The sequence below is a fragment of the Euwallacea similis genome, chromosome 26 (assembly GCF_039881205.1).
Source record: "Euwallacea similis isolate ESF13 chromosome 26, ESF131.1, whole genome shotgun sequence".
Classification (NCBI taxonomy): domain Eukaryota; kingdom Metazoa; phylum Arthropoda; class Insecta; order Coleoptera; family Curculionidae; genus Euwallacea; species Euwallacea similis.
In genome coordinates this window covers 185,629-201,464 of record NC_089634.1, presented here as the reverse complement: position 1 = coordinate 201,464, position 15,836 = coordinate 185,629, and the positions used below count along the sequence as shown (strand labels likewise).

Genomic DNA, 15,836 nt, shown 5'->3' with positions numbered 1-15,836 from the left:
TTTCAATTCTACTTTTCCTCGAGCATTTTGTATAAGCACTTAAGGCAACCATTTCAATAAAAACGCTCTCCAAGATTATCTGATCCTGCTCAGGTCCGCAAACAACTTTCGTTAATCTTTTCGTCGGAAACTCAACCCTATCCGGTCCTCTAAGGAGGACAGCGATACCTACCTCGAGTCAAGAGGGGCTCATCCACCCCCTCACGTAAATAAGTAATGGCCAAATAGAGGGCTCTTGCATTATTTTATTTATGGTCCAAGAAACAAACGTTTCTTGAGACATTAGAAGCAACACGGAAAAATGTGTATCACACAATACTCAATTATGTCAACACAGAGTTGTGCACGTCCTTAAGAAGTACGATTCACATTTGTTGTTATTGAAACCACGACCTACCTCAGTCCTCACGGCAAATCTTATACTGAGTCATATTCAGGCAAATCTCCTTTTTTTCTCAAAACACCCACTAGCCCACACAATCCACACACAAACAAACTTTAGAGTTACATCTTCCAGCTTCCCTCACCGCGAGGATGCACGGAAAAAGACGACAATCCGACCGCGGCAATGATGTTTTCTCGACCTGGAACACGCGATACTGAAGAGACGTCCCGGACCGGTCTGGATGCCGAAAGGACACTACAGTGTTCCAGGATGAGCCGCCGGGGGCGCTAGAATAGGAACCAAAAATCGTTACACGTCGCGCAAGAATCTTGGGCTGGGTGTTGCAACTTTATGTCAGGATGAGCGAGATCAACGGAATCGACAGCGATATGTAAGTTTTTAGACCGTTAGTCCGAAACCTATAAGATCCAGAAACTAAACATCTGAATGCTTGGTCTAAAGGGAAAAGGTTTCCGAAACGTCAATTAACTTGAATAGCGCGTTCCATATCAAAAAGTTGACGTCCTGCCAAGGAATTGTTGAATCATTTTTCTACAACCTTTGATAAATAGTCCATATTCTCTACATGCCACGAGTCTGATGAAGTTCAATTGGTTATAATGACTGTTTAGTCAGCTGATAGGTTCAAAGAGGCGCCGATGTCGAGACACGTGATGCGGCCAACAATGGAGATGCTGAAGAACTAACAACCAAAAATTCCTTTCTTTGTCTGCTAATTTGTGTCAATGTCATCATCAGCTGACGTTTTTGTTCCATCTGGAACTTGTTTTTGTAAATAATTTCCGAAATTTCAACTAACAATTCTTGCAAATCCTCACATATTTCCACGTTGTCCATTTACATAAACCATCACAAAAACGCCAAGTTATCATAAAATGGCAGATTGGGAAGAAATTAAACGCCTGGCGGCCGATTTCCAAAAGGTCCAACTCAGCTCCACCAGCCAAAAACTCTCGGAAAGGAATTGCGTTGAAATCATTTCTTGGCTTATTGAGAAGAAGCTGATCGATCTGATATTTACCAGCGATGGTAAGGAATACTTAACACCAGCCCAACTGGTCACCGATATCCAAAATGAGCTGTATGTGAGTGGAGGACGAATTAATCTTGCTGATCTCGCCAAGAACATTGGAGTGGATTATGGACATATCACTGCTTATCTAAATGATATATTAAAGAGCAGAAAGGATATTCATCATGTCCTTGGTAAGATAAAATCTTCATGTGTCAAAGTCAAAAACATAATATGCAAATATTTTTATAGGTCAACTAATAGACTCTTCCTACCTCACAAGAATAGCTGGTGAAATAAATGAAAAACTCCAACAACAAGGTCAAATCAATATAGGTGAATTGACTATTACCTATGATTTACCTGCAGATTTCCTGCAGCAGCAGGTGTTTGAGAAGCATCTTGGTACCTTAATCTTTGGTAAACAAGACCAAAATGACTCTAAAATCTTCTTTACTGAGTCCTTCATTGCCCGCAGTAAGGCCAAGCTAAAAGGAGCTTTAGCAGGCATTACTCACCCCACTGCTATAGTCTCAATTCTTAATCAAGTGTCTATGACCGAAAAATTATTTTTTTTCTTGTTTGATCAAACTTGTATGTATGGGTCACTAACTAGCAGACTCCCAGGAGCTCAATATATCCCTAATTGCTATTCGAGATCTCAGACTGAATGGACTACAACATTTTATAAGCAAAATGGGTATCTAGAGTTTGATGCGTTAGGAAGGCTAGGAATTTTGGATTATAAGACTTATCTGAAAAGACAATTTCCAAATGAAGATTTCATTTTTCTTGAATCATCTGTAGCTTCCAAAACCATTCTAGATCGACTTGAGACCAATTTAGAAGAGTGTATATCAAGCCAGACCTATGTAGACCTTCAAAACTGCCTTCCATCGGTTTTTAGCCCAAAAGATATTGCTATAATCTTAGAAAAGTTGCTGAAAGGTCAGAAACAACAACAAACAATCTTGATTGAAGACTATGTCCTCAGCAAAGCCTTCATAGACAACTTGATAAAATTATGTGATGCCCCTCTTAATGTGAAAGTTCAAAATGTCGTGGATTCTGGCCAATATCAACAATATTTAGTGGATATTCAGGGCAATCGAGGAAAGGTAGAACCAGAAGCTGAAGAGAAAGTAGATAAGAGGGAAGAGAGACGCAAGAAAGCTTCTGGAGGAAAGAGTGGTGGTGGAACTCAAGGGAGGGAAACTAAGACAAAATCCACTAAAAAACATGCTAGAGGGGGTACCAAAGGGGATATAGAGGAAGATATTCACACAGAAACTAAAAAGGAGCTTAAGGTGATTGCTCAGGAAGACATTAAGGAACTGATAAGTGGGCTTTTAGAAGAAGAGGGTTTGGATGCTTTGGTTGATGCTGTAGCTGAATACCTTGCACCAAAACTCAATCAAGAAGGTAAGTAAATTTGCTACAATTTAACACAAATTTTAATTATTTTTTGTAACAGGTATTCAAAGAGCTGCAGAGATTTTCAAGACAAAAGTGGCAGATCAAACTTCCAACCGCAGAAAAACCCACAATGAGCTTCAAGACAAATTAAATGATTTAATCAGTGAGATGCGTCTGTTCACCAAAGGCCTTAAGCTGTTTCCTGAAGACATACAAAGTCAGCTCAATAAATACATACTCAAAACCATCAGCTCTGATATAGTGAGCGAAATTCTAAATTACGCAGCTGCAGAAAATGGATCAAGCACCCTCACAGGCAGTTTAAACATTGATCAAAAGCTGAAGTTCCTCAACGAATTGCCTGGAGAATTTCACTCCAGTTTCCAGCCACTTATCAAAAGTTTGCAGGGTCAAAATGTAGAAAACTTCATGACGCAAGTGGAGCCAGCCCTAAGCTCTTGCAGCATGATTATAAAGAAAATTGACAAGAAGAAAGACAGAGCTGCAGTTTTGAATCACAAACACAAACTTTTGGAAGAATTAAGTAAGTGCGAAGACGCAGCGCTCGTGCTGCATTTGGCAACTTTGGCCATATTTATAGGAGCTACTCAGTGCATGTTGCACGCCAGCGGTAAACATCTGGCTGCGATATTGGCATTTTTGAAGCCCTATTTATCAAAAGAGCAGCATTCTGAACTCTTGTCTTATCACTATTTCGTAATTCTCATGCTGAGCAAAGGCTCTGAAGCAGAAAACGCTAGGGAAAAGCTAAAAGAGAAGATCTCTGTTATTAAAAAAATTGCTACTGAATACAAGTACTCTTCGAGCAGTAATGAAAAATGAGCAATTCATTTAGAGTCGGTCAAAAGTTGAGATGTATAGGAATGTGTCCTGAAATATTAGTGCTTAATTTAGGTGATGAAGATATATTATGTATGTATATAAATAAATTTTAGGTTAATTTACACCATTTTTTAAATTTAAAGTGGATCTTAATATTTTTTGTTTACTTATTATCAATATTAGTTTTCCAAAAAATGAGGATAATCATAATAGTCTTGCTTGATAGCTACGTAACTACCTCAAGCATTATTTCCTCTTTGAGTGGAATAGAATTTGTTTTGCCTGTTATGTTTACGATACTATTGACAATGACAAGTATATTCACCTGTCACTGTAAATTGTTTCTTAAACATGTCGGACAAAAACTCGAAGTCCAGAAAAGCCGCCCCAAAATCGGATATTCAGGGGCCCAAAATGAATTCCGTATTGTGTCCGATTTGCAGGACAATCCTTAGTGAACCCGTATCCTTACCTTGCAGTCATACCTTCTGCCGGCCTTGTTTCGAGGGCTCAATGGAGCACACAAGTTTGCTGTGCCCCCTCTGCAGGCTTCGCGTCAGTTCTTGGTACCGGAGGACCAAAAGGGAGGGCAAACTGGTCGATGAGGGGTTGTGGAAAGCTATACAACGAGAGTATCCTTTAGAATTGAAAAATAAGCGCCGAGGAATTGATAGTGTGATCGAAAAAGGTAGGTGTTAAAGTAATTGTTTATGTGGTGTTAGGCACCAATTTGTATCAATAATAAACTTAGGCTCATGGCTTTTTACTAATACCATTTACTGAATGTTTTTGTTAGATTTAAAAAACTTATGTATGATTATTTTAATGAAATCATTTTTTACATATATATGTTGTATATGTAATTTTGTTTGTATTACTAGATTAAAGAGGTTACACTGTATTTATTTTAAAAACAAGATTTAAATAACCATAGTATAATATGAAAGACAACTGGGTTTAAACAAATACGGTCTTAATGATAATAAATTAATTTATAGAACAAACTAAAGAGTTACTTTCCTTTAGATCAACCTGTGATCATAGTAGCAAAACCTGGAGAAATCCGAAAGGAATATGAAAAAGAAAAAGTAAAACATTTGGAAGAGCAAAGAAAAACCCAAATTGCTGAAGAAAACGCCAGTGCACCTTTAATAAAACAGCTAGAAGAAGAAGAGAAATTAAGGCAAGAACTGGAAGAAAGAAAAGTGAGGTACTCACCACAATCAAATTTAATTACTATACCAATTTCTCACAAATTAATTTGTTATAGATTGGATGCAATAGTAGCCAAAAAGCTGGCAGAGGAGCTCAGTACACCATCAACATCAAAAGCCACTCCCAGTGCGTCCATGAAATCTAATGGACCCTTGGATCGCTTCATTCTTAGTGAGGATAAATGCCACAAACGGCCAGAGCGGAAAATATCTCCTCGTTTATCCAAATCAATATCATATGGTAAATTGAAAGTGTGTCCTCTGTTGGTAAAGTTAGGCAAGGAATATAAATGCCATATATTACCAGTGGAGCAATGTTCTTGCAAAGTTAATAGAGAAAGCAATTTATTTGCAGACCTGGATTTCCATGAGTTTCTGGGCGATTGGAAGCAGAAACCGCCCAAAGTTAAGCAGGTGATGATTGTTGATGGTATTAATTCATATTGGGATTTTATGCTTGTTTTGATGTAGACTTCAGCCCAAAGTCAGATGGAAAGGAAGGCCTCTACAAGCAGCTACAAGAGCAGCGCCAGCGGGACTAATAGTGATGATATTGATCAGGAGTTTAAGTATTATTTCAAGCCCATTAACCCAGAGAAGCAGAACCACCGCCCATGGAAAACGCCTTTGGCTGTTCCTGCCATTAGATTGGTTTTTGATAATACAACTCCAATCAGGTAATGTTGTTTTAACTTTGTTTTGGTGATTATAATATTTATTGCATCATATAGGGCTCCTTTGAGACCTATTAAATTAGTGACTCATTCGACGTTTGCACAATTCCCTAATAATGAGGAGCTGCAGAAAGTTTTGTCTTGCCAAATAGAGACAGCAACTCCAGTGAACAAATCAAAACGGAAATGTTCTTCTGAAAGCGTTTGTTCAGAGACAAAAAAATCTTGTCTTTCTCCTGCAGATGCTTCTAGAATCAGCCCTCCCTTCCATGGTTTTAAACCCTCAGAAATAGTCTCTTATAAGTTTGATGAACTAATAGGAGACCGAAAAAATAACGAGACTGACATTAACGAAAATATTAGGAAAACAGTTAGTACAAATAAACCAGTAAATGGGAGTTCAAGATGGTTACGTTCGAACTCTCTAAATTCGTGCAATAATTCTTCAGAAAGCAGTGCGGAAAATCTGCGAAACGTAATCGACGGCATTTGCAACAAATTGTGGGAGAATTCTCCCGAAAAGCACCCAAAAAACGGTGTTAAAAAGACTGCGGACAAGCGCTCATCAAGTGATATTCAGGCTGTGATCGACGTAGACAAGTCGCCAAGGAACAAAGCTGAAAACGAGGCTAAGAAGCAAAAAAGGAGGCAAGAAGAGGCCGATTTTGCGTACGCGAAGAGGCTGCAGGCGCAGTTTGATTTGATGCACGTGAACAGTCGTACTCGCAGAGGCACTCAGCGGCAAACTACGTTAAACGAACTGCTTTCTGGGTAGCTGAAACGTTCCTGAATTTGCTAATACAATTATTAAAGGTATGTTCCAAGAGATTCCGAACTGTCAGAAATATGCACAGTAATTATATGGATTATTTCTGGCTGTTTCTGACATTCTATTTGGACGAAGCTGAAATGGTGACTACCATTATCGCGCCATGATTGCTTTGTCATATTAGCGTAAGGTTAATATTAATTAACTGCAGTGATATTTCATTTAGGAATAAGTTGAGATGGTTGTTCGCTTCAAAGAGTGGGGTGTGTGGACTTTTCTTTAGTTGTGCGAAGCGCCGTAATTGGGTCGCAGTTTAATACGCACTTTGCTGTTTCCGTGAAACAAATTTTTGACATGAAATAAATTAACTTTTTCGTCTGTTACGAAGTCAGGGTGCTACAAGGTAACTTTAAAAAAGTGAGCAAAGATGAGTGGAAAGGAAAGACACACAAACATTCGATTGAAAACTGGAAATTACCAAAATATTTGTAGAGGAAAGTTCAGGGCCGTAGAATTTTATTAGCAGGTAAGAAATCTTTACTTTTCTTTAGAGATTATTATTATTCAATTGGTACATCTACCTCATTTTCTTACACAAACATAATCCAGTGGTGTCTGTACAGACTCACGTCTATCTATTTTTTTTCTACAGATTTAACTTTGAAATAAAAATCATTTTCACAAAAGGCGTTAAACTTTAAATTGATTCATTTATGGCCGTCGCCCTAGATTTACTGGGTTTCCTTATGTGGAATTCGTATCTATTGTTGACAGCAAACGTTAGTTAGAATGAAGCTTTGAAATCCATTTAGGGAAAAGTGGGTGTCATTTAGTATGTTTAACTTTTGGTATCAATATATTGAATATCGTTGAGTGCTATAAATGTCTATTTTGCTGCATGATAATGTTACATATACATATTTTTGACAAATTTAAATGTATTTTTCTCTTTTATGGTTGATCCGCTACCTTACTTGCTATGGGATAATTTTAACTAAAAATTAGTCGATTTAAAAGCCCAGCCTGGGCTTTTGAGTGCACTTGGGACATTTTTAATAGCAAACGCGCATTCATATGCACGTTTAGTTAACCCAACGAATCGCTGAATTCAATCAAGTCTTGTCAGATTTGAGAGCAGCCAATCATGTTAAGTAGCAGCCAAATGAGTCTTGAATGAATCGACTGTGTTCTTGAATATGATGAATATTTGTCTAGGTGCATATTTACTTGAAAATAGAATTTCCTCTCCACTCATTTGGGCGGAGTCTTCTCACTCGCGTAAAACTTCTAAAAATTTTTTTTCAAACGGACTATTTTGAGACTGAATCGTTTGCCTTTTGACTCCATATTTTTGGACTGTCTTGGACTGACTTAAACGCGTCGTTAGAACAGACTTCTTTAGCAAAAAAGCTTCGAACCAGCTTCGCTGATCTCATAGCGATTGGTCTTTTTAACATACTTCTTTGGCGTCTATAATTCACAGCAAAATGGGATTAGTTGACTTGACTTTAAACTTATTGGACTTCGTATGATATGTGGGGCTTTACTATATGGGGAACATTCGGCTAGCGGTCGAATCTGGATCTTGTCGAATAGGCGAATGTGTCGCATGTACCGCCGGCAAAGTTTCCAAAAAATAGTTTTAAAATGCAAAATTGTTTAGATGATGTCATGCATTAATGCGATTTATACGTTACTGGTTATAGCAAAACATCTCAAAACATAGTTCATTGCTAAAACGCTAAGAAATTTATTGTTTTCCCAAAGAGCGAACTTTTTGGATATATGAACAAAGTGGTGCTAAATCAAAAGACGTTTCGATGTCAATAAGAGTAGTAGTCAAATGTTCCCCACGGCCGAATGATCCCCACTTTCCCCTATATATATGCATACTAATAGCAAAAGTACTAGAGTATTTCGTTTGTATTATGTACATATTTTAGTTTCAGTTTAATCAATTTAATTATCAGGTAAAGACACAATATAATTTATTATTTTTTGTACTTGAAGATGACTTTTCGCTATCAATAAATAGTTATTTGATTTCATGTTAGATGATGTGTTTTATTTGCGGGAAATGTTCTGCTAGTTTATTAGTGAAAATTCGCAGTCTGCGGTAAAAATCTCATCATCGCACGACTTGGGTAAAACATTGTCATGGTTTGGGGCGCAGTCCAGCGAGTCTTTATTATTCCATAAACAATGCTGCTGTTAAAATTAAAGTTTTGTCGAGATATCTTTGACAAATCGATTTTAGTATTCTGATGACGTCATAGAGGCAGTTGTATAGAACTGTGAATGTTCTCCTGCTAGCCTTCAAATCATGAAGTCGTGATTTAGCAAAAAACAGCAATGTCACTAATCGTTCCATTGACCACCGATTTGTCATAACCACGTGACTTGGTGACCAATTGTAGGCAGGAGTCGAGAATGTAAATTTAACATGGTTATTTAGATATTAAATATGTTGTGACTCATTTCCGTTTATTTAGAGTATTTAAACAAACACAAATAACAGATAAAGAACGCATGAACCCATACATTTATTAATGCAGTATAAATTTGATCTAATCGTGTAAGTACATGCCAAATGAATTTCCCTCTGTTCAAGTCCTGAAATTCGTGTTTAAAATAAATCCACCTGATGAATTATTGAATACAAATATGTAGCAGATATTTGCTAAGAGCTACAACACCTATAAATGAATTGCAATGATAATCGTTAATGGAAAAGTTGCGTGCAATGCTACGCTCCCACCCACAACTATAATCATCATCAATCAATTATACATGATTTCAATAATTAATAACATATTAATTGCTTCAGTTTCACAGCTTATTTAAAACAATGACTAATTTACTTACCACTGGGTATTTCCACTTAAACGTATAAAACAAGCTAAAAGTTTTGTCTGCATTCTTTACATGTAACACAAACATTATCAGTGTTATTTGCTTTAAGGAAGTCTTAGAGTTCACACACATTTATTTCAGAAATGTTTTATAAAACCATTCTCCTGTTGCTCTCACTTCTTGTGATTGTCATGTCTGCTCCTACCAGCAAACTGCTTCTTGAACCTGTTGACGTACAACTTGAGTGGACTAACTGGAAGGTCAGTACTCACACAATTTTTGTAAACATTTAATTACTTAGAGTTTTGTGAATTTAGACTCAACACAAGAAGAATTATGAAAATGCTGATGAAGAGTCCAATCGGTTCAAAATTTTCCAAGAAAATGTGAAGAAAATTGTTGAACATAATAAGAAGTTTCAGGCTGGTGAAGAGACTTGGTCTCAAGGCCTTAATCAGTTTGCTGATCTGACTCATGAGGAGTTTTCCAAATCTTATTTGAGAGGTGTTCGACTTCCCCCTCAGCCATTAGCAAACCCCCAATAAAGCATTATTGCTTTTATATGTTACATTTTATATATTACAAGATTTATATGTCTCGATGATGTTGACATTTTAATAAAGCAACTTATTTTAAAATCAAACAAATCACCAGTTTCAGACAATTTTTATTCCAACAATATCTGGCTCAAGTTTCAGCTAAAACCATGAAAATCGACAGTTCAATAGCAGATATAATTAAACAGTTTCCCTCATTTGCTTTTGGGAGCTTCAACCTTATTTGGAGCCTAAAAAACAATTACGTCAAAATAAGAAATGAACACAAGAGAAATAGCAGCAAATAGCAATACGTCACCAGGTGCATTTTCATGGGGGTATTCAAGGGAGTAAGGGGAAAGGCTGATAGGAATGTGACCATCCATAGGAGCTTCTAAAAGTCTCATATGTACTGAATTACTAACATTTTCCGTTTTTCCTACAGAGTCATCTGAAATTAAGGATTTAATTGAGGACCATGCATCTGATGCACTTGAAGGCAGTTTGGGAAGTGATGGAAGCTCAAGTGGAGGCTCATCCTGTTTTACTGCATAACATTCGTAAAAATATATACTTTATACAGCTGGAAAATTGTACCTCCATAAACAAAATTGTAGGCTATGGTCAAGTATTTCTTGCCCTCTATAAGGCTCAATTCAGTGTATTCTGCAGCCTCTTTAGGATAACATACAGATGCCATTCCCAAAGCACCTGTGGTGGCATAAATTGTTCTTTTAAAAATACCCCCCCTTAAGCCAAATATCAGCCCTGTCAACGCCCCAATTCCTATTGCACCTGCCTTTGGCAACGTGTTGTCTTCTTGACGCAAATAGTCCACCAACCCTGTGTTGTAACAAAAACAATAAAAATTCAAAATAACATTTTTTAAATCCCATTACATTGAATATTTTGTTTGCTCTCGCTCAAACTCTCTTTAGCCACTTTCTCATATGCATTATATTCTTTGGACAGTTTTCCAAAGGTTTGTCTCACTGACCGGACAGAATTTTCAATGACATTGGGAGAGTGATCTTTACTTAACTGTTGTTGAATAGGTGCTGGGTCTGGGGTGTAAATGGGCAACTCACTGGGTCTGCAAGTAAAGGAAGGAGGTGCTGCTTCTTCATTTTTCTGATTTAACTTTGCTTCTGCCACTAGAGCTGCTGCTGGGAGCAGGCACCTCCTGATAACCTTAAAAAAATAGGTTATTTTTGGATATAGAAAAGAGAGTATGGAATTGTACTTACGGTGCTGGCAATCATGATTTATTTTAGTCTTAGATTAGCAGAATTAAATGTTACATAAAAGAGGTGTTGACAAGGTAGCAAAGTCGAGTTCTGGATCTGATTTTTTGAGGTATATTTAAAACAAAATTGCAGAAACTTATTAAAGGGCCGGTGACAGAGACCCGACACATGACAGTGATAGGTGAATAGAAAGGTAGCCAGTCAACGTTGCCGTTATGCCCTAAAATGTCTGAGCTCAAGGAGAAAGAAAACCTCCAGGCGTTGAACAAATTTTTCTTACCTTTTTCAGGACTGCAGAAAAGGCAACGGTGGCAAAGGGTCTCTCATTATTATTATTATTATTATTATTATTATTATACAGGTACTTACGTTAATTAGAGACGTACGGACATTTGAAAATAAATAAGAATGGGTACTACTTTATTAGATAACCTCCACCGCCTCCAAGAAAAATCTCTTATTATAATTAGGTTCCTTGTCGAGTATGCGAAGGTCGTCACAGCTGCTGTGGTGTTCTGTATCCAGACTATGTGTGAGCCAGTGTACTGCTAGATCTACCCAGTCTGTAATTACGCTGATGAGAGGCAAATCTGTTCTGCAGAAGGTTCGAAATTTGGCCAATCTACACAATTTTATAGGTATTTCAGGGGTGCTTTAAACACCCCTACTGGCTCGCAATATCGCCCGTATAGCCAAATTACCCACATTTTTTTTGTCCCATTTTAAGAGCAGATGTGTTATAAGTAAGACGGTTTGTCTTCCGTTTTTAGAAAAAATTTTACGATATTACGTAGCAAAACGATTTTCTAGATCCCCCATAACCGAACAATTAAGGCCCAATAATGCCACAAATGTCAAACAAAATTACAGAATAGCCTCTTAGGCAATTTTTATTCACCAAATTGTCAAGAAATGTTTTAATCGTTAAATTTCTCTACCTTTTCGATTTGGATTTTAATTAAAAATAACATAACATTTAGCCATATTTTATTAAAACTATGTTTAGGGGTAATTTGAAATGCATTTTATAGATTGCAAATCGTTACATATAAAAACTCATAGAATTGCGAGCGCATGCATGTGATGGAAAAAGTTCTTTCACCATAATGACAAGAAAATGATTTTTTTAAGAAGGAAACTAGTGAATTTTTTTAAACTCTCGAAACTGTTGAGAAGCCTCAGAACTGTACTGAATTTAATTCAGTAGTGCGCGACCTAGATTTCCCTTGAACAATTTGGAAATTTGCTAATTCTCCTTTAACTTCACAAATTTTTAACCGTAGCAAACATTTGATACCTCATTTCCTGAACCATATTCGATATGACTTCCATTCTAAGCCGAACCAGACGTCGCTGGCATGAGGGACAAGTACAAATCAGTGTTATACAAACCAAAGAAGGATTACCATAATTTATCCGCTGTATTCGATTCCGCTTTTTACCGTCATTTAATACCGGCAGCCGACGGCGTCATAAATAACGTTGAAAAGCAAGAAGTTCAGTGAATGCTTAAACGCTTGTAGATAAGTACAGTGGCCGTAACTCTAGCAATGCTATCTCTTAATCTAAACTTGACGCAATTTATCAATTGCATTATCAATCTAACAGAGCGCATTTATTCACTCCTCCTGAATACGATTAGGCCTTGTTACATATTACATTTGGATTTCCATATTACGTCTATGATTGACTCTTTTAAGCACCGCTTGTGAATCTATTCTATTGCAAGCAGCAGCCGAAGCAAAATAAGAAAAATCAAGGATTTATGGCGGCGATTACATTAAAAATATAACAAACATTTATGGCGTCTGCAACGGGCCACTAAATTACATGGGATGAAATTACCACATAAATATCTTCAGGCGGGGCCCCCGGAGGTGGAACAGGTTTGCACTTGTTCTGCGGGGGTGAAACACGAGTCTTAAAAGTACTTCGATGTTCGATCAAGGCTCTGTGCGTTATTTATGTGGCTAATATCTCAATTATTAGTTTCCTCAGGACCGGCTTAAGACGACATCACTGTGACGTACGAGTAGCCCAGTCTAGCCCTCTGGAAACGCTCAGAACTCAAGATTAATGAAAACTAAGAAGAACGGGCCTTACAGCCATGGCTGTCTCCATAGTGTTTGGCCCAAAGGGCCCAATATTTAGAGTCAGCGGTTTGCTTGATCTGAGCATCATAAAGAGAATGAAGCGCATCACTTTGGCCCCATAAAAATACCAGTCACTTTTGTAGAGGGAGGTACCCATCATCAGACTTTGGTTTCTGATCTTTTCTGAGTTCCACGAGAGCAGGAATAACTGGAAGGTATATAGGCTTGCAGAAAGAATGAAGATACACATTTTATCGCCCTAAAATGCTCTCTATATCATCTTCCTGCTACACTTATGGTCTAACTAAATATACCCGTACCCTTATTATTTGAACGATCGTAGAGGCTAAAATTAATGATGAAGCAGTGTACTCAATCAAAAGCCCAGGTTTAAAGCTCTTATGCAACACCTGAACAAAATTAATGATATTCTGATGCTCGCGAGCAAGTTGATTTAAAGCCCTCAAAACGTCCGCTTCTGAGGTACAATGTTTGCTGAAGTTTCTGAGCGAATGCCGCAATATTTTGAGCTTTAGAGCAGTGTAAACCATAAGGGTGATATACATGGATAGGGCAGCGTAATTTTGAGCCCCTGTCTGAAAAACTAGGTACATTTGGAGATGTAACGCTAGAAGGAAGTGCTTCTGCATGTCAACGGGCACCCAAATCGTTAGCAAATATTCAGGCTCTTCTGTAGCATTAGGATGGGATTTGCAATATGCTAAATACTCTACTAAAGCTACAATTGTTTGTTGTTTAAAATATGTCTAACAATTTTACATTCTTGTACCTTCTTTGATTGTGAACAAGGATACCATACTGTAAGAGGACACAACGAAAAAAATATCGACTCTTCCAACAAACCTCTTGTATGACAGCACCATTCTCCTCATCTTCAAGCTTTCTTTGGCACCTACAAACTTATCTTCAGTCACCGTCTTCACAAGTCCAGTGATGCTAGGAGTCATCAACAGCAGCAGCTTGATTGTGAGTAAGATGCCCACGATTGAGTAAGACAACGCTTCGACTGCTGCATCGGATCACAGAATGGCATTTTAAGAGGATGATTAATGATGGACGTTAGAGTACCTCTATCATTGTCTACTCCAATGTAAACAAAGAAATTCGCCGAGAACCCCAATGTGGCGCAAAAGTATCCGACCCAAATGAATATCTGGTAGATTTTGTACGGGATTTGGAGATAAGGTTCCACTGGGAGCGTCCAACAGCCTGTGGCCATTAGGAGCCACTTGGTGACAGTGAACATGATGGTTTTATTGAAGTAGGTACGGTCAAGAAGTTTGATATTTATAAGGGAAACCTCATGAGAACGTATGCATTTGCTGGATCGAAAGATGACATATAATTTCAAAATAGCTTTCTTATTAGGGGGTTTGATTCGTTTTACATGTGGCTGTGTGCATAATCAGGATAAACCTAGGACTTAACCTGTGTCACCATTTCTAAATAGGGGGTTGTGTGAGGTCAAGAAATGTTGCATGCGGTTGGTAATTTGTGCTCCTAATATATTTAGGTAGAAATCAATAATGTTCCAGCAATGCAGAAATTGCTGATAAATGTAAGAAAGGTTAGTGGTATGTCCACTAGCTAAGGACTAAAGAGTTCGAGGAGAAATGGAAAGGGGATGGTGGCCACCCTGGCAACGGGCGTTTCTTCATGTTGGCTTCATCAGGCGCGGGTGTGTACGAAGTAGATACGTCATGCTGCGCATGTTCGAAGTTATTCGCACCTGCTGGTGCTTGGCAATCTGGAAAGAAACGAAGGGAGGACCAAACGCAAACGTTCATGAGTTGAGCTTATTGCGGACACGCCTAAAATTTCTGAAATTTTGGAGATGAGGCCATGATATCCACAACAGCCCAACGTCCCCTTTGCATCTCTGCTTGAGCGCTCTATTCCTTTTGCGGATTTAATATGCGAAAACTTTTCGAATCCAAAACTATAATCATTCAACTTAAACAACTCCCACACATCTATTTGTTTATATTCATATATTAGCACTGGGTGATTGTATTCAGGGCACACGTAAATTCTATATGACCCAGTGTAACACAGGTACTAAACTGTCTTTTACCTTTGTTGAGCTGCAGAGGATAAACAAGGACGGCTATATAATCCGACGGCAGTTGGTACGTATTTTTGCAAACCTTGAATGTTACAGCAATACAGTGGTGGCAATTCCAAATTTTGACAGTAAAAATTGATTTATTCCTTAAAAATTATTGTTTGAAAGGTTTTTGAAAGGCACATTCAGTTCTGTGTTCCTTTCTCTAGTTTTTGAAAGATTTAGCAACAAATTTAATTCGAAGGAAGCACGCAATTGTTATTTTATTTTAGAAGCTATTTACTGTGAAGAGTGATAGTGATTTGGTGCTGTAGTGGCAATTACAAATTTTAATAGTTAAAGTAAACTTCGTTCTTTAAAACTGATTGTTTAGAGAGTTTTTTTGAATGTATATTGAGCAAGTTCTTTAGTTTCATTATTCGAAATAAGCATATGGCAGCGGTATGGCAAGTTTTACTAATCGATAGAAACGAGAATGTCTCTCTCATCAGTTAAACAAAAGTGAATTCACACACTTGACATGATTCGCTTCCATGTTCAGGACAAACTGTTAAAATCCTTGGAATGCCGCATTAGCCATTGCAGACCCGGCGACAAGACAAAGTGCGCGACCAAACCGTAATGAAGACATGCCTTCTATTGACGGTAGTCCCACGGTAGTACCGTCGGGACAAGTGAGTCATTAGC

General features: G+C 37.8%; 6 protein-coding genes across 7 annotated transcripts in view; 3 read left to right on the top strand and 3 right to left on the bottom strand.

Annotated features, from left to right (window-relative positions):
- The window catches only part of LOC136416994 (neuroligin-4, X-linked-like), an 80,862-nt gene extending 80,220 nt beyond the window's left edge, over positions 1-642 (bottom strand). Inside the window, exon 1 of the mRNA XM_066402461.1 lies at positions 398-642. The gene's annotated coding sequence lies outside the window, so the exon portion shown is untranslated. The remainder of the gene's footprint in view (positions 1-397) is intronic.
- Positions 643-1,139: 497 nt separating this feature from the next.
- On the top strand, positions 1,140-3,799 carry Ufl1 (UFM1 specific ligase 1). Its single transcript, XM_066402518.1, has 3 exons — positions 1,140-1,612; positions 1,671-2,840; positions 2,893-3,799. Exons 1-3 carry the CDS (start codon positions 1,282-1,284, stop codon positions 3,675-3,677), a joined length of 2,286 nt encoding a protein of 761 aa, XP_066258615.1. The 5' UTR covers positions 1,140-1,281; the 3' UTR covers positions 3,678-3,799.
- Positions 3,800-3,962: 163 nt separating this feature from the next.
- On the top strand, positions 3,963-8,387 carry LOC136417110 (uncharacterized). Its single transcript, XM_066402640.1, has 6 exons — positions 3,963-4,365; positions 4,704-4,887; positions 4,948-5,132; positions 5,247-5,305; positions 5,363-5,568; positions 5,623-8,387. Exons 1-6 carry the CDS (start codon positions 4,029-4,031, stop codon positions 6,338-6,340), a joined length of 1,689 nt encoding a protein of 562 aa, XP_066258737.1. The 5' UTR covers positions 3,963-4,028; the 3' UTR covers positions 6,341-8,387.
- Positions 8,388-9,330: 943 nt separating this feature from the next.
- On the top strand, positions 9,331-9,732 carry LOC136417146 (cathepsin L-like). Its single transcript, XM_066402687.1, has 2 exons — positions 9,331-9,447; positions 9,505-9,732. The coding sequence occupies exons 1-2, from the start codon at positions 9,331-9,333 to the stop codon at positions 9,730-9,732; spliced, it is 345 nt and encodes a 114-aa protein (XP_066258784.1).
- Positions 9,733-9,841: 109 nt separating this feature from the next.
- On the bottom strand, positions 9,842-11,128 carry Mic26-27 (MICOS subunit 26/27). 2 transcript variants are annotated; one of them, XM_066402533.1, is made up of 5 exons: positions 10,971-11,128; positions 10,623-10,914; positions 10,321-10,566; positions 10,137-10,270; positions 9,842-9,974 (listed from the first exon to the last, which is right to left on the bottom strand). In XM_066402533.1, the coding sequence occupies exons 1-5, from the start codon at positions 10,983-10,985 to the stop codon at positions 9,939-9,941; spliced, it is 723 nt and encodes a 240-aa protein (XP_066258630.1). In that variant the 5' UTR covers positions 10,986-11,128; the 3' UTR covers positions 9,842-9,938. The 2 variants fall into 2 exon arrangements, with proteins under 2 accessions (XP_066258630.1, XP_066258631.1); XM_066402534.1 differs by having other exon boundaries at positions 10,149-10,270.
- Positions 11,129-12,975: 1,847 nt separating this feature from the next.
- On the bottom strand, positions 12,976-14,330 carry LOC136417145 (odorant receptor 22a-like). The gene is made up of 5 exons (XM_066402686.1): positions 14,153-14,330; positions 13,854-14,093; positions 13,384-13,802; positions 13,074-13,322; positions 12,976-13,020 (listed from the first exon to the last, which is right to left on the bottom strand). Exons 1-5 carry the CDS (start codon positions 14,328-14,330, stop codon positions 12,976-12,978), a joined length of 1,131 nt encoding a protein of 376 aa, XP_066258783.1.
- Between the last annotated feature and the right edge of the window lie 1,506 nt (positions 14,331-15,836).